This window comes from Siphateles boraxobius, unplaced genomic scaffold (assembly GCF_051911475.1).
Source record: "Siphateles boraxobius isolate OS27281-9 unplaced genomic scaffold, OSU_SipBor_1 24, whole genome shotgun sequence".
Taxonomy (NCBI): domain Eukaryota; kingdom Metazoa; phylum Chordata; class Actinopteri; order Cypriniformes; family Leuciscidae; genus Siphateles; species Siphateles boraxobius.
The window spans coordinates 7,821,060-7,833,701 of NW_027508855.1; the positions used below are offsets into that span (position 1 = coordinate 7,821,060).

At 36.8% G+C, this 12,642-nt stretch overlaps 1 protein-coding gene across 1 annotated transcript; it reads left to right on the plus strand.

Annotated features, from left to right (window-relative positions):
- Positions 1-421: 421 nt before the first annotated feature.
- rnf128a (ring finger protein 128a) lies at positions 422-12,468 on the plus strand. Its single transcript, XM_077241178.1, has 7 exons — positions 422-1,614; positions 2,612-2,856; positions 7,301-7,372; positions 8,401-8,483; positions 8,596-8,692; positions 11,128-11,299; positions 11,703-12,468. Exons 1-7 carry the CDS (start codon positions 1,191-1,193, stop codon positions 11,792-11,794), a joined length of 1,185 nt encoding a protein of 394 aa, XP_077097293.1. The 5' UTR covers positions 422-1,190; the 3' UTR covers positions 11,795-12,468.
- The last annotated feature ends 174 nt before the right edge of the window (positions 12,469-12,642 follow it).

Sequence of the window (12,642 nt, forward strand, 5' to 3'; positions counted from 1 at the left end):
TTCCCATCGCCTTTGTCATTCCAAACCTGCATGACTTTCTTCAGTAGGTCACAAAAGGAGAAGTTCTGAAGAATGTTCATAATTTTCCCAACCATCATGAGACTGGATAGAAACCGAGGGCTTTTAAAGTTCCAAAAATGACACACAGACAAAATATCATAGCGTGAGTCATGGATCATGAAACTGCATAACAACATCAACGAAAGCATCATAAAAGTAGTCCATATTGCATGTACTGTATTTCAAGTTTTCTGAAATCAAATGAGGCTTTAAATATAGAGGACAGAGTGAAATTTAAGTTGCTATTTACAATCTGCTTGACACGTACTCCATTCACTTTCGCTTTACACAACTGTACACAACATTCTGCTATTAATAACTCTTATAAGAGTTCAAATCATTCAGCCTTCAAAAGACTGAGGATGAGTAAATGATGACAGAATGTTAATTTTTGGGGGGTGAACTATCCCTTTCAGTTTCAAACACAGACTTTCACTGTAGATGAACATGAGTTAAGAGTAAACGGTTCAGTCTCGATTATTAGTTTAAAAACCGTGTATTAAAACCATTGTAAAATCATCTGCTACTAATTTTAACTGAAAATCTTCCGCATATTGTGTTAGTTTAACATCTGCTGTGTCCAAAAGTCTAAAAGGCATCTGTGCAGAAGCATGTAAAAAAGTTGTTTTTCAAAGTTATCTTTACAAATTTTTACAAAAATGCAAAAATCTCTACTTGTTTTCAAAAGTCAAATTAAAATGAACAATGCATTTACTTTAAATTACTGAAGTACAATTAAAAATGCATACTTTTTTACTTTCACTCAAGTATTTTTACTTAGTAAACATTTTGACTAGTATCTGTACTTTATCTTGGGTAGGCTACAATTTCTCAATATTTTTTTTATAGCTCTACCCCTGAACGAACCACATAATTTGTAGTCCCTTTGCAAAAGTACGAGTACAGAAAAACAGATTGTGTGGCTTTAAAAGAGGGGTGGGCGTGGCTTCGGGCGCAGTGACCTCAGCGAGGTAGAGTTTCTATTCAGTTGCGTTACCAAAACACCTGTAAGCGTAAGGGTAGGGAGTTATCGATTACGTGAGTTTGCGGAAGCTTTTTAAATTGTTTAAAACCCAGTTTGTGCTTTGAACTGTACTAAAGAGGGTCGCGGCAGGGTTGGTTTGCCGAACATGGGGCCTCTTGCGAGTCTCGATGTGTTTCCGTGGCTACTGGTGGCCTCGGTTCTCCAGGTGTCGAGTGTGCGCTTGGCGCAGGCCAGTTACCTGTGCACTGCATACTTGAACATTTCCTACACCCATCCTGAAATGAACCGAACCACATGGTATCAAGAGGAAATGGGACTGTATGGCCAAGACTCACCCAAAGCTTCTATCATGGGAAATGTGTATTTAGCCGCTCCGATCTATGGATGTGACGAGGACACCGTTTATAGCCGACCGAACGATTCCAGGGGCTGGATCGCCTTAATCCAACGCGGAAGCGGTTGCACTTTCAGCGATAAAATTAACGTCGCAGCAATGAACGGAGCTGCCGCTGTTATCATTTTCAACGACGTCGGGGCAGAAAATCGGGTCATTCAGATGTCCCACCCAGGTATGTGACCCAACGGGCTTAGGACCACAGATGGGCAGGGCTGCTGAACTTTTTTTATGGCTGTATAGGTTTTAGTTTGTATATATGTAAGTGTTCCCTTGTCTATTTATTTGGATCAGTTCTGGTCTCTATTGGGTGCCAGTTGTACTCTAACCCGGGCGTTGTGTTGTGTAAGTTATGTAAACTTGACGGTTGAAACAGAGATCATGTCCTTTGCACCTCCTCAACGCGGAAGAGCGCGCACCCTGCTCTCACCTGTACAGGAGTTAAAAAAGAAACTGGACTAGATCCGCGTTTTTTTTAAAGCACAAACTGATCATCAGGAGAAATTCACTGCGTAATGACTCACTTTTTAGATGACCTGTAGCCTAATGTGTTTTATGACATTATGTGTCATGCCATAAAAAGCTGCGTGTACGTAGTTCTTTGCAGTGTTATTTTAATATCACGATCAAGATACTACTAAAGTTGTTGTAAAAATTTAGTTATTTTGTCGTGTTTGTAAAAATATGTATGTTCTAATATAATTAAAACAAAAATTAACAACATCACGTTAAACTAAATAAAAAATGAAATGTTGCCCTTTATATGTCTTGTTTGATCAGTTAACGTTTATTTCAAGTTACAAAAATGAACTTGAAACAGAACAGAAAATGTTTTTTAAATAGTTTTAGTTAACTAGGCTTTAATAATCATGGTAGAATGTTATGCGCATGCAAACAAGCAATGTTTCCATCTTTTTGAGTCATAAGAATTCAGACCTCTCGCGAAACAAACTCTTGTTTGACCACTGTTTCGACACAAGGTGCATAATTTCCTCCCCCTTCATTTAAAAACGTAATTTATTTCGTTACGTGTTGGTAAATAACTATAATGTTGCATGTTTGATGACGATTCGGCCCCTTTAGTCAGGTTGCTAAACGCAACGGGTTGTGTTTTTGGTTTGCGCATGCGTATTGCTGGTGTTTACAGTATCGTCTCTTTTGTGTGTTTCTAGGCACGAGCATCGTTGCAGTCATGATTGGCAACTACCGTGGGATGGAGCTGGCCCATCTGCTAGGCAAAGGCGTGCCCGTTTCCATAGCGATAGAGGTCGGGAAGCAGCACGGTCCCTGGATGAGTCACTATTCAGTGTTTTTCGTCTCCATCTCCTTCTTCATCGTCACCGCGGCGACTGTTGGATACTTCATCTTTTACTCCGCGCGGAGACTGACCGGCCTCAGACAGCAGAACCGCAAACAGGTAATGTAACAGCACAAGATTTTCGTGGATGGCTGCCGATGGCTGCTGATTTGATGAGCTGTGTGAACGTCAATCCTGTTAATGTACTGCGTTAATCTAGGTTTGGCCCAAAAACACTTTTACGTTAACGTTAGTCTAAATAAAACTGTAACCTTATTAAACTACATCTTTTTTAAAGACAGAGATAATACCTCGAAATTAATAAATATAAGAATAAATGCTAAAACAAACACTATTTAATAGAGATCATATTATATTTTTTGCACTAAAATATAGCAAAAAGTAGTTACACTTTTTTTGTGCAAGTAAGTTACGTTATGTAAAGTTTTGCACTTTAAGATAATTCCAGTGGCTTTGTAGCCTACACACTGCACAGTTTAGGAAATTAAGAATGATAACCTTATCCAAGCGAACCTCTTTAAATGCAATAGGGAAAGTACACTGGAACTGAGAAAATGGCTGAAAATTACTTTATTTGCTTTTCGTCACTTTGTTACCTCGTTTTTTCCCTTATAGAAATAGTCAGCCTCAAATGTCTTGGCATGTTTGACAAGAAAAATCAAGAAGGTCTGTATAGTGTGGGGTTAAAGTAACTCACAGAGACATTGCTTTAGAGGCCGAAGCTTTACCAGTCTTTCCACCAGAGCTGGTTACAACCATTTTGTGGTCTGTGGCTAATTAAAATTTGACCAATCATGTACTTGATCCTCGATTGAGCTTGTTTATTAAATAACATCATGACATCGTGATAAGAATTTCCTGTTTATCAAAATTGCCTTCTTTGATATTTCCACTTGTCACTGTCATAATCATTACAGGTGTTATTCACAGCAATGACAATAATAGAAAGCCATTTACTTAGGTTACTCATTTATATAGATGATAGCTGGTCTGCCCGGTAAGTGGTTGTATAAACAAGACTATTTGAGAATCTTACTAAATATAGATGTCAAAACCAAAGTACTGACTGTGTGTTCCAGTTATGATTCTATGAGACAACATTTGTTCTGAGAAATTTATATAGAAAATGTAGCCTATATAGAAAACATCACAAATGCGTAGTTTTGCACTGTGCACTTCATGCTTGCTTGTTAATTAGTCTGGTTTCACAGTACTGGGTTCTGAGATCATCATCCTTTTTTCAACTTTAATGTCATCACTATATGTGTATAAGTTTGGTTCAAAAATGGCATTAGGACTAACTTTAGTATCAAGGGAATGTTTGATCTTGGATAAAGTTTAACTAAAATTACAACCCATCTGAGATTATTACACACACACACACACACACACACACACACACACACACACACACACACACACACACACACACACACAGACGGACGGAATGGTTTCAATTCGCTACTGTTGAAATTACACTGGGAATTTTTTCTAACAATCTTGTTTGCAGAGGTGAATACCGTGGAATATTTAAGCTTACTAAAGCCAAAAGGCATTACTGTGCTCCAAAAGTACCTTTTCCAGTTGTTTGTTATTTTGCTTGAGGTAAAATGGGAAGAAAATAATAAAAGTAAATTGTAAAGTAAAAGTCTTTGTTGAACTTTAGCAGGCCAAGATCCCATCCTAACCTGTTGAACTTTACTACCCATATCCCGGCAACGGCCTGAGTATACAGGTTTGTGCTTTATAACTTCAGGAAAATCAGACCCTTTCTGTCTGAGTATGCTGTGCCTTTTCTTGTCCAAGCCAAAAACACATTTCATACTACAGGACTTGGATCGCAGATATTTATCCTGCTAAATACAGTATCTCTTGGCCATTGGTGATGCATCAGAGCTTCTCTCGGATAAAATTTAGAAATCATTCAAACATAGTAATCGACACTTACGTGCATGAGCACGGATTTTATGCTTCTGTCGACAATCTCCATTAACTGTCGCTGAGTGGAAAGTAAGGGCTAAGTCATGTAGTATGTGGGCAGAATAAGCTTCAACCAGAGAGGGTCCATGTCACATCCCTCTTTGTGTCACTCCAGTGGCTACTTGTAGTCACCTGCATACATTTCAAGGCTTTGACGTTGGCCATCAGGACTGCCATTGGATGTGCACACTCATTATAAGAGTATGTTCCCTCCTCCCTCCATTTGCAGCCAGTAAATGTAAAGAAACTGGTGTTTCCTCCACAACAAGGTGCAACGGTGCTTTCCAGAACCTTCTCCCTCTCTTTTCGGTTACGGGAGCCAACCTCCACCTGATCTGCTAAAATCTTTGCGGCTTTCAAGAAATGGCTGAAGACTTCAGACTCTTCTGCGATTTATCTAACTAACAACCATAAACCATATTATAAAAATAGTTTAAAGAGTGATGGTGTGTAGGTTTTTTTCTAGAGTAATAACCAGATTTCCCAGATTTGAATGGACTTTGTTTGGGTTTGTGTGAGCAATAAAAATGACTTCCTTCTTCATACTGATTTAGAATTAACACTGTCACAGGTGGTCTTATTCATGGAATTTAAAAACGTCAGAAACATATTAACTCTGACTCATTTGTCACTGGGTTGAGATCAGGTCAATGACAAATAAAAAAGAGCTCCAAGAAATCCATATTTCTTTAGAGGCTTGTAAAGCCCAATTTATACTTCTGCGTCAAAATCATGCCGTAGCTACGCCGTAGGGTGTGTGTAGCACGCATACCCTGACGTTCACCTCTCCAAAAATGTATCAATTCTACGCAGACGCAAGCACTGTGATTGGTCTGCTAGAACCCCTCCCTCAGGTTTCACATGCTCCCTCTGCATGTGTAATTGGGCGTCAACGCGGACAACGGCGTAGAAGTATAAATGAAAACCAACGCGTAGTCTATAGCATAGAGGCGCCGACGTAGGTCCGACGCAGAAGTATAAATCAGCCTTAAGGTGTTCAAAAAGGGTGGACTGTCAAGAGTATTGGATTTACTTTTGCTGGAGAACAGTCAGTTGTAAATAATTGCTGTTTTAAAAAAAGTTAACAAACATCAAATTGTTGCTGAGACTGTTGACTAGACAGATAGTCTGTTGACACAGTTTGTTTTCATTTTTTAATGAGTCTCTATTATTTGTTGGCCGTTAGTATGTTCATTTCCTCAATAGGGAAATTCATGCGGTCTTACATGAATACATTTATACTTTTTGGTATAACTTTAGTCAATAGTGTTATATTAATTATATATTTTCAATCACAAATGTTTCATCATTGGTAATAATAAAAAGCAGTGTCAATAAATTACTCTAAAGCAGCACCTGAGCAAACTTTACTTTTGCATTCTAACTCTGACTAATAACTGCTGCACTGTTTTAGATTTGAAAAATTGTTTTATGAAATTTATTACAATTTTGACTGCAGGGTAAGGATTGTGAATGTTCAACTTACTATTCATTTTTATTAATTTATTTATTCCTATTCACATGTAGGACTATATTTATTGTAAAACATGCACATTAATAGAATTATTTTTTTCTGTTCCTCCAAATAAATTAAAACGTGTATATTCACATATCCTTTAAGCTACAGCATTTATAGTCAAATGTGATGTCAGCAAAAATGGTGGCTGATAGATTGAAAACATCACTTGTCAATGTGCTGAAAAATACCTGCATTTAATTGGTGTAAATGAGCAGCGCTAGAGCTAAACATGTAATAGTACTTTGTCGATTCCCTTTTCAATCTGTTAGAGGATTCATATTAGTATGAACACAATTCACACAGTTCAAGTGAATTTGTGTATTCAAGTTCTGCAGGCATGTCCATGTCTGTTATATTAACTATTCCCTAGGTTGTATACAATTTAATAATATGTATCTAGAATAATGCAATTGAAATTACAGAAATGAGAGTTGGACTTAACTAAAAATATCTTGGTATTCTCACAAAAGAAAAAGTTGGCACATCATAGCTCCATAATAGAAATATTATTACATGTTCTCACCAAAGTGATTAGAACATGCAATAAATCATTTTTCTATTTATAAAGCTGGTGTGCCAACTTTTTCCTTTTTCTGTGTGGTTTGTGAAAGTGTGAATGAGTGTTTTGCTAGAGGTTCTTTTTTGGTTATCTAATGCATTGACATTCATACATTTTTAAGTCTGTCTCAAGTGTCCAAATTCAGTCCGCAATAGTTCTCTCGCTGAAGGTTGAGGGTTTTTTTATGCTAAATGTAATGTTCCATTTATATATTTACTTAATAATCCTAATATGAAGTTCCTTTGTTGTAGGTTTTTGTTTAGAAGAGTAAACAAATCTGAGAACACCGTGTTGATACTCACATTACAGTTTAACAATATTCATACACTTCCTGAAAAACCAGTAAGACCAGACCAAAAACACCAAAACACACACACACACACACACACACACACACACACACACACACACACACACACACACACACACACACACACACACACACACACACACATTTTAAGCTCTGTTTGTCTGTTCTTTTTCAGAAAAAACTGAAAGCTGAAGCAAAAAAGGCGATTGGCCAGCTGCAGGTCCGCACACTGAGACAAGGGGATCAGGTACATTTGAACACCATACATGCTTTCTTGCTTTCTTTCTTGCTTTCTTTCTTTTCTTTCTTTCTTTGTGTTTTGTGCATGCACATGTATGTATGTAGAGTTTATTTTTTACATTTTTTTTTTTATAGGTTTGTTTTTGGAATATTTTCGTACGGTACATATAAGTGGTACACTTTTTCATGTTGTGGATGGTACATTTTTATACAACATGTGTAACAGGAGTCTAAATGTTACAGCACTTTTGGACACTTAGGGCCATTTCACACTGTGCTTAACCCTGGGTGATTGACGTTCTAACCCCAGCTTTTAATCCTGGATAAAGGAATGTTTCACTCTTGTAATCTAGAAGTGGGGTTAGCACTGCTTTTTACTCGGGTTAGCAAATGCTTAGCAACAGACAACCAATTGCGTGCCTCATATTCACAGGCTTTGAACAGTCATGCAAACACTGAGTGTTGAATAAACAGACGTTTCAGCGTGATAGAAGAAGTGAATAAGACATCATTTCATTCTTACCTTTATAGTTCAAAAAGTCTGTTCTGGATAAACGTGATAGAACAGTTGGCAAAATAACGTATCGGGTGTTGTGTTTATGCATTTGCAAATATGCAAATAAGGTCGTTAACCCGGGGTTCAGGGTTGTCCAGTTTGACACGTCATCTTATGAATAGATTAGTTGGTAACCCCAGGTAAAGTGTGAACAATGTGAAACGTGATTCAAGATAACCCAGGATTCCATTTACCTGGAGTTTCTAATGACCCAGGGTTAACTATTTCAAGTGTGAAAAGTAATTTTGTAAATTGAGTCAAAAGCTGAAATAAAGCATAAAATATAGCATAAAAACAATGTTTGTTTTTAAAACTATTGTACAGTTAGAATGTGCATGAAAGAAGACAAATGATTCAGTGTAATGGCTTATTATCAATAGAATAACTTATTAATTGCAGATATACGAAGAACTGGATGAACCATCTGTGTGAATGATGTTTTGATGATTTGTGCATGTGTGTATATTTTTGTTTCACAGGAGACTGGCCCCGATGCTGATACCTGTGCAGTTTGTATTGAGTTGTATAAAGCAGGAGATGTACTGTCAGTTCTCACATGCAAGTATGTCTCTCTGTCTTTCACTCCATTCCATCTCTGTCAATCACTGATGTTTATTTCTTTTTTACTGTCCTACAGTTCTAATGTGGGCACAATGTGTTTGTGTGTTTTGCAGTCATTTCTTCCATAGATCTTGCATAGAGCCGTGGCTGCTAGAGCACAGAACCTGCCCAATGTGCAAGTGTGACATTCTTAAAGCCCTTGGAGTTGAGGTGAGTTTTCACACTAGGACTGTTTGTCACCCCAGACATATTCAAAAGACCAGCGTTTGACGATATAAAGCTCTGAGGTGCTAGCAAATATCAAATGTTATTTTTCACCTCCCCTCCATCTTTATCTAAAAGTTGATAAAGTTCCAAAAACACATTTATGAATTAATTTACTTTTTTCATCCGCTCTTATCAAAGATATATATTTTTTTTTCAACCTACCTTCTTTCAAAGAGGTACCAGATGGAGTCACCTCAGTTGGTAGGATGTTGTGTAAACAACGTCCCTTAATGCTTTCCGGATACTGCCTAATAAGGCGTAATTTTTCTGGTTTCAGACACAGTCTTATTGTTAAAATGGTAAAACAAAGAAGATAAAAGCTGAACAAATGCAAACAAACCAGAACCCTATTTTCTCTCAGTTCAGTTTAAAGTGCTACCATGACAATACAAATGTCCTGTTGTTTATCATGCTAAAGTGTAAGCAACTTAGCTGCAGATGAAAAACATAACTTTACTAAGCATTATTTAAAAAGGAAAAGAAGACGACAAGGCAAAATCATTTCTGTGCCTCGTGTGGCAAAGAGGAACAGATGTTCAAAAGCTCTGGTGTTATTCCTGTTCAATGTGACACAGCTCATGGGTTTAAAGCATTTGATTTGAGTCATGCAGAGTCACAGGGAGCAGCGTTACATTGCTGTTTGTGTTGACTAAAGTTGTTGGGTGCTCCTGGGAGAGATTTTGGTCTTTGGTCACCTTCGTAATTTGAAATCTTTTATTGTGGCAGTGAGTGAAGATGGATAGAGATCCATCAGCAGTGACACACCTCACCTCAAAGTTTATTTGTCACATGCTCGAGTGAGGCCATAAAACGCTATTTTCTCAAGGCTTCTAGAATGACTAGACAAAATGAATGCTGTCCTTCAATTGTTTGGGGTCAGTAAGTAAGTAAGTAAGTAAATTTTATTTATAAAGCACATTTAACCATAGGGAAGCTATCCAAAGTGCTGAACAAAGTAAAGTAAAATAAATAAATAAAAACACAGAAGCATAAAACCAAACAAAAACAAAACAGTAAGATTTATTTAATTTTTGTTTTTTTGGCAAAGATGTATTAAAATGATCAAGATTTTCATTTCAATTAAATGCTGTTTTTGAAAGGCTGCATTTTACAGCAAAAATACAGTAAACGCAGTAATTTTGTAAAATATTATTTAGTAAATATATTAGTAAAATATATTAAGTTTTTTTTCTTTCTATTATATGATGGCAAAGCTGAATTCCCAGTATATTACTCCAGTCTTCAGTGTCACATGATCCTTCAGAAATCATTCTAATATCATGATTTGGTGCTCAGGAAACATTTCTTCTTATTATTTTTTACATTATCAACAATGTTGAAAATACTTGTGCTGGTTAATATTTTTGTGGAATAACACTACAGTTTTTTCCAGAATTCTTTGATAAATGTAAAGTTCAAAAGAACAAAAAATCTTGCTGACCCCAAACTTTTGAATGGTGATAATGTGATAATAATACATTTGCACAATTTATACAGATATGCAAGTAATATACAGATACATTATTTAAAATTGTTTAAAATAAAAATAAATAATTGAATTATAGATTATAAGTATTGACTTTTGATGTCCCTAGGCTTTGGTGGTATTGGCCTTTCTGCAGCAAATACCATATCTGGGATGCTTTTTTTTCTCCTGGCCTTAGCCCTGCTCACCTTGGTGTTACATTCTGTTGCTTGTACTATCCTCTGTAAGTCTCTTTGATTCTGCTGCTATTCCAGGCAGAAGTACAGCCTGACAGGATGCTTTCGATGGAGTACATGTTTGCTCATCCTTAACTTCCAGAAGCAGTGATAGGATGGAAAAAAAACTCCAGTGTTCTGTTTCCTCAAGATGATTAATTTGCAATAGTTTTTTCTTCCTTATTATAATGTTTATAATCGAGTGAAAAGACTGTTTGTTGCACCTTGGGAGCTCACCTTTGTTCCAAAGAATGTCCTTAAGCAGTCCTGACCCAAGGTGACAAAAACAGCATACCTCTAGTGTAAGGGGTGTTAAGTGGCATTAGTAAGTAACTGCACATGATGTGTTCTCTTGACCATTCTGTCATGAGCCTTGATTACAGTAACCAGAGGGTTGATAGATCATCTGTCACTTGTTAATACAAAGACTGCTCTCACTGAAACTGGACTGATGCTTAGTCATCATGCTTCACATATACGGAAAGCTGGAGGGTTAGTTCTGTTTTTTCTTCTCTTTGGCAGCCTGGCTTTATTCTTTTGCCCTTCAAGTCTGGAGTCCATTTTAGGGAATTTGCCATAAAATCTAGTTTTCAGTTTTTGAACATTCAATCGGTGCACACTAAAAAATATTTGGCCAGACATTTTCTGAAATGTATTTTTCTGATCTTCTCTTGTAGTTGGATGTAGAGGAGCAGCCACAGATTTCAGTGCCTGATTTCAGATCCTTTTCTAACTCCGAGGACCTGCAGAGTGAGACGGCATCACACACACACAGTGAGACTGCATCCTCTGGATATGCATCCATGCGTGGAATCGAGCACCTAAGTCCTGCTGAAGGCACTCAAAACGGTATGAAAAAACACGCACACAATCACATTACTCGCGTCATGTAGAAACGCACTGCAGCTTACTGTGATTGTACTAATTAACTGTCCTCAAAATGGATCCTGTTTTTATACTAAATAATATACTAACTATTTGAAACAAATCTGTCTAATCATTTACGTCCAAATAATATCTATAATAGTTTAATGCTTCTTTGTAATTGCTGATTTGATGAAGCTGTTCACAGTGTACCTCAAAGCTGAAGTTTGTAATGTTGTAAATAAATTTGGATATGGTTGTTGTTGTTTTTAAAAAAAATCTAATGGAGAAAATGATTGGGGGAAAAGATGCTTCTAGAAACAAGGTAATAGGTCAGTTATTGTTATTGGTCTTTTGGTCTGAGTGGTTTGTTGTGATTGGTTTGCAGATGTGCAAGAGGAGCAGTTGGACGCGTCACCCCAATATGATAATCTTGCCTTTGAGGGCGACGTTCACAGGCAGAGTGAAATCAGGCCCTGAGCAGCATCAACAAACACTGATACAATGCACTCATACAGATGAATGAAGGGTTTTGATTTGAGGACTTATATTGAAGCACTGCTGAACCTTTTCTGATTAGTTTCTGACTTAAGTGCCTATATTCAATCTCTCTCTCTCTCTCTCTCTCTCTCTATCTCTATCTCTATCTCTATCTCTATCTCTATCTCTCTCTATCTCGCTCTCTGAGTTTATAATTTAATTGTCTGTGGTTAATTCAGGTTATTTCTAATTCAGGGTTTGATTCCCACTGTGGTTCTGTCAGGATTTGAGACTCATGGCCTTCCGTAGCATCATGATGTCAGAGCAGCTGTGGAGACATACAGAGAGAGACAAGAGTGCTCCACCTGCTGTACATCAGTGAACTTAATGCATTCTGTATTTTCCCCTTTTTTTGTGGCTTATTAAAATATATTGTTCCAGTTTTTATGGAAATTTCTAAATTCAGTAATATTGTGCCTTACACACACTTATGTAAGTGTGCAAATGTATATTACTCTTTGCATAGACCTAATGGGGCTGGTTTTAAAATATCTGGATTAAGTTCTCCTGATTTTAATATTTAAATAAGAGATGGAAATATTTCTTTACTTTTTCAAATTAATAGTACTGACATTAAAATTAACACTGTAAATAAAATCTTTTATGAAATTTAACGTGTGTTTATTATTCAGTGTTTTTTTAAGAAGCTCATTTCACAACTCAGTTCTTTTTAGTTTATCCAAAACAATTCACATAAATCAGAGCAGATCAAAGAAATATGAATCATTGAGCTGAAAATTACTTTTGTTTTATATGAGACTTTAATTCGTGTAATTCATGGCTGTTCT

What these genes read in the sequence shown, in the direction of transcription:
- rnf128a (XM_077241178.1), top strand. Translation starts at nt 1,191, where the DNA reads ATGGGGCCTCTTGCGAGTCTCGATGTGTTTCCGTGGCTACTGGTGGCC. An exon ending in CACTGAGACAAGGGGATCAG is followed by an intron (nt 7,373 to 8,400) that starts GTACATTTGAAC and finishes TTTGTTTCACAG; the next exon opens with GAGACTGGCCCCGATGCTGA. An exon ending in TTAAAGCCCTTGGAGTTGAG is followed by an intron (nt 8,693 to 11,127) that starts GTGAGTTTTCAC and finishes CTTCTCTTGTAG; the next exon opens with TTGGATGTAGAGGAGCAGCC.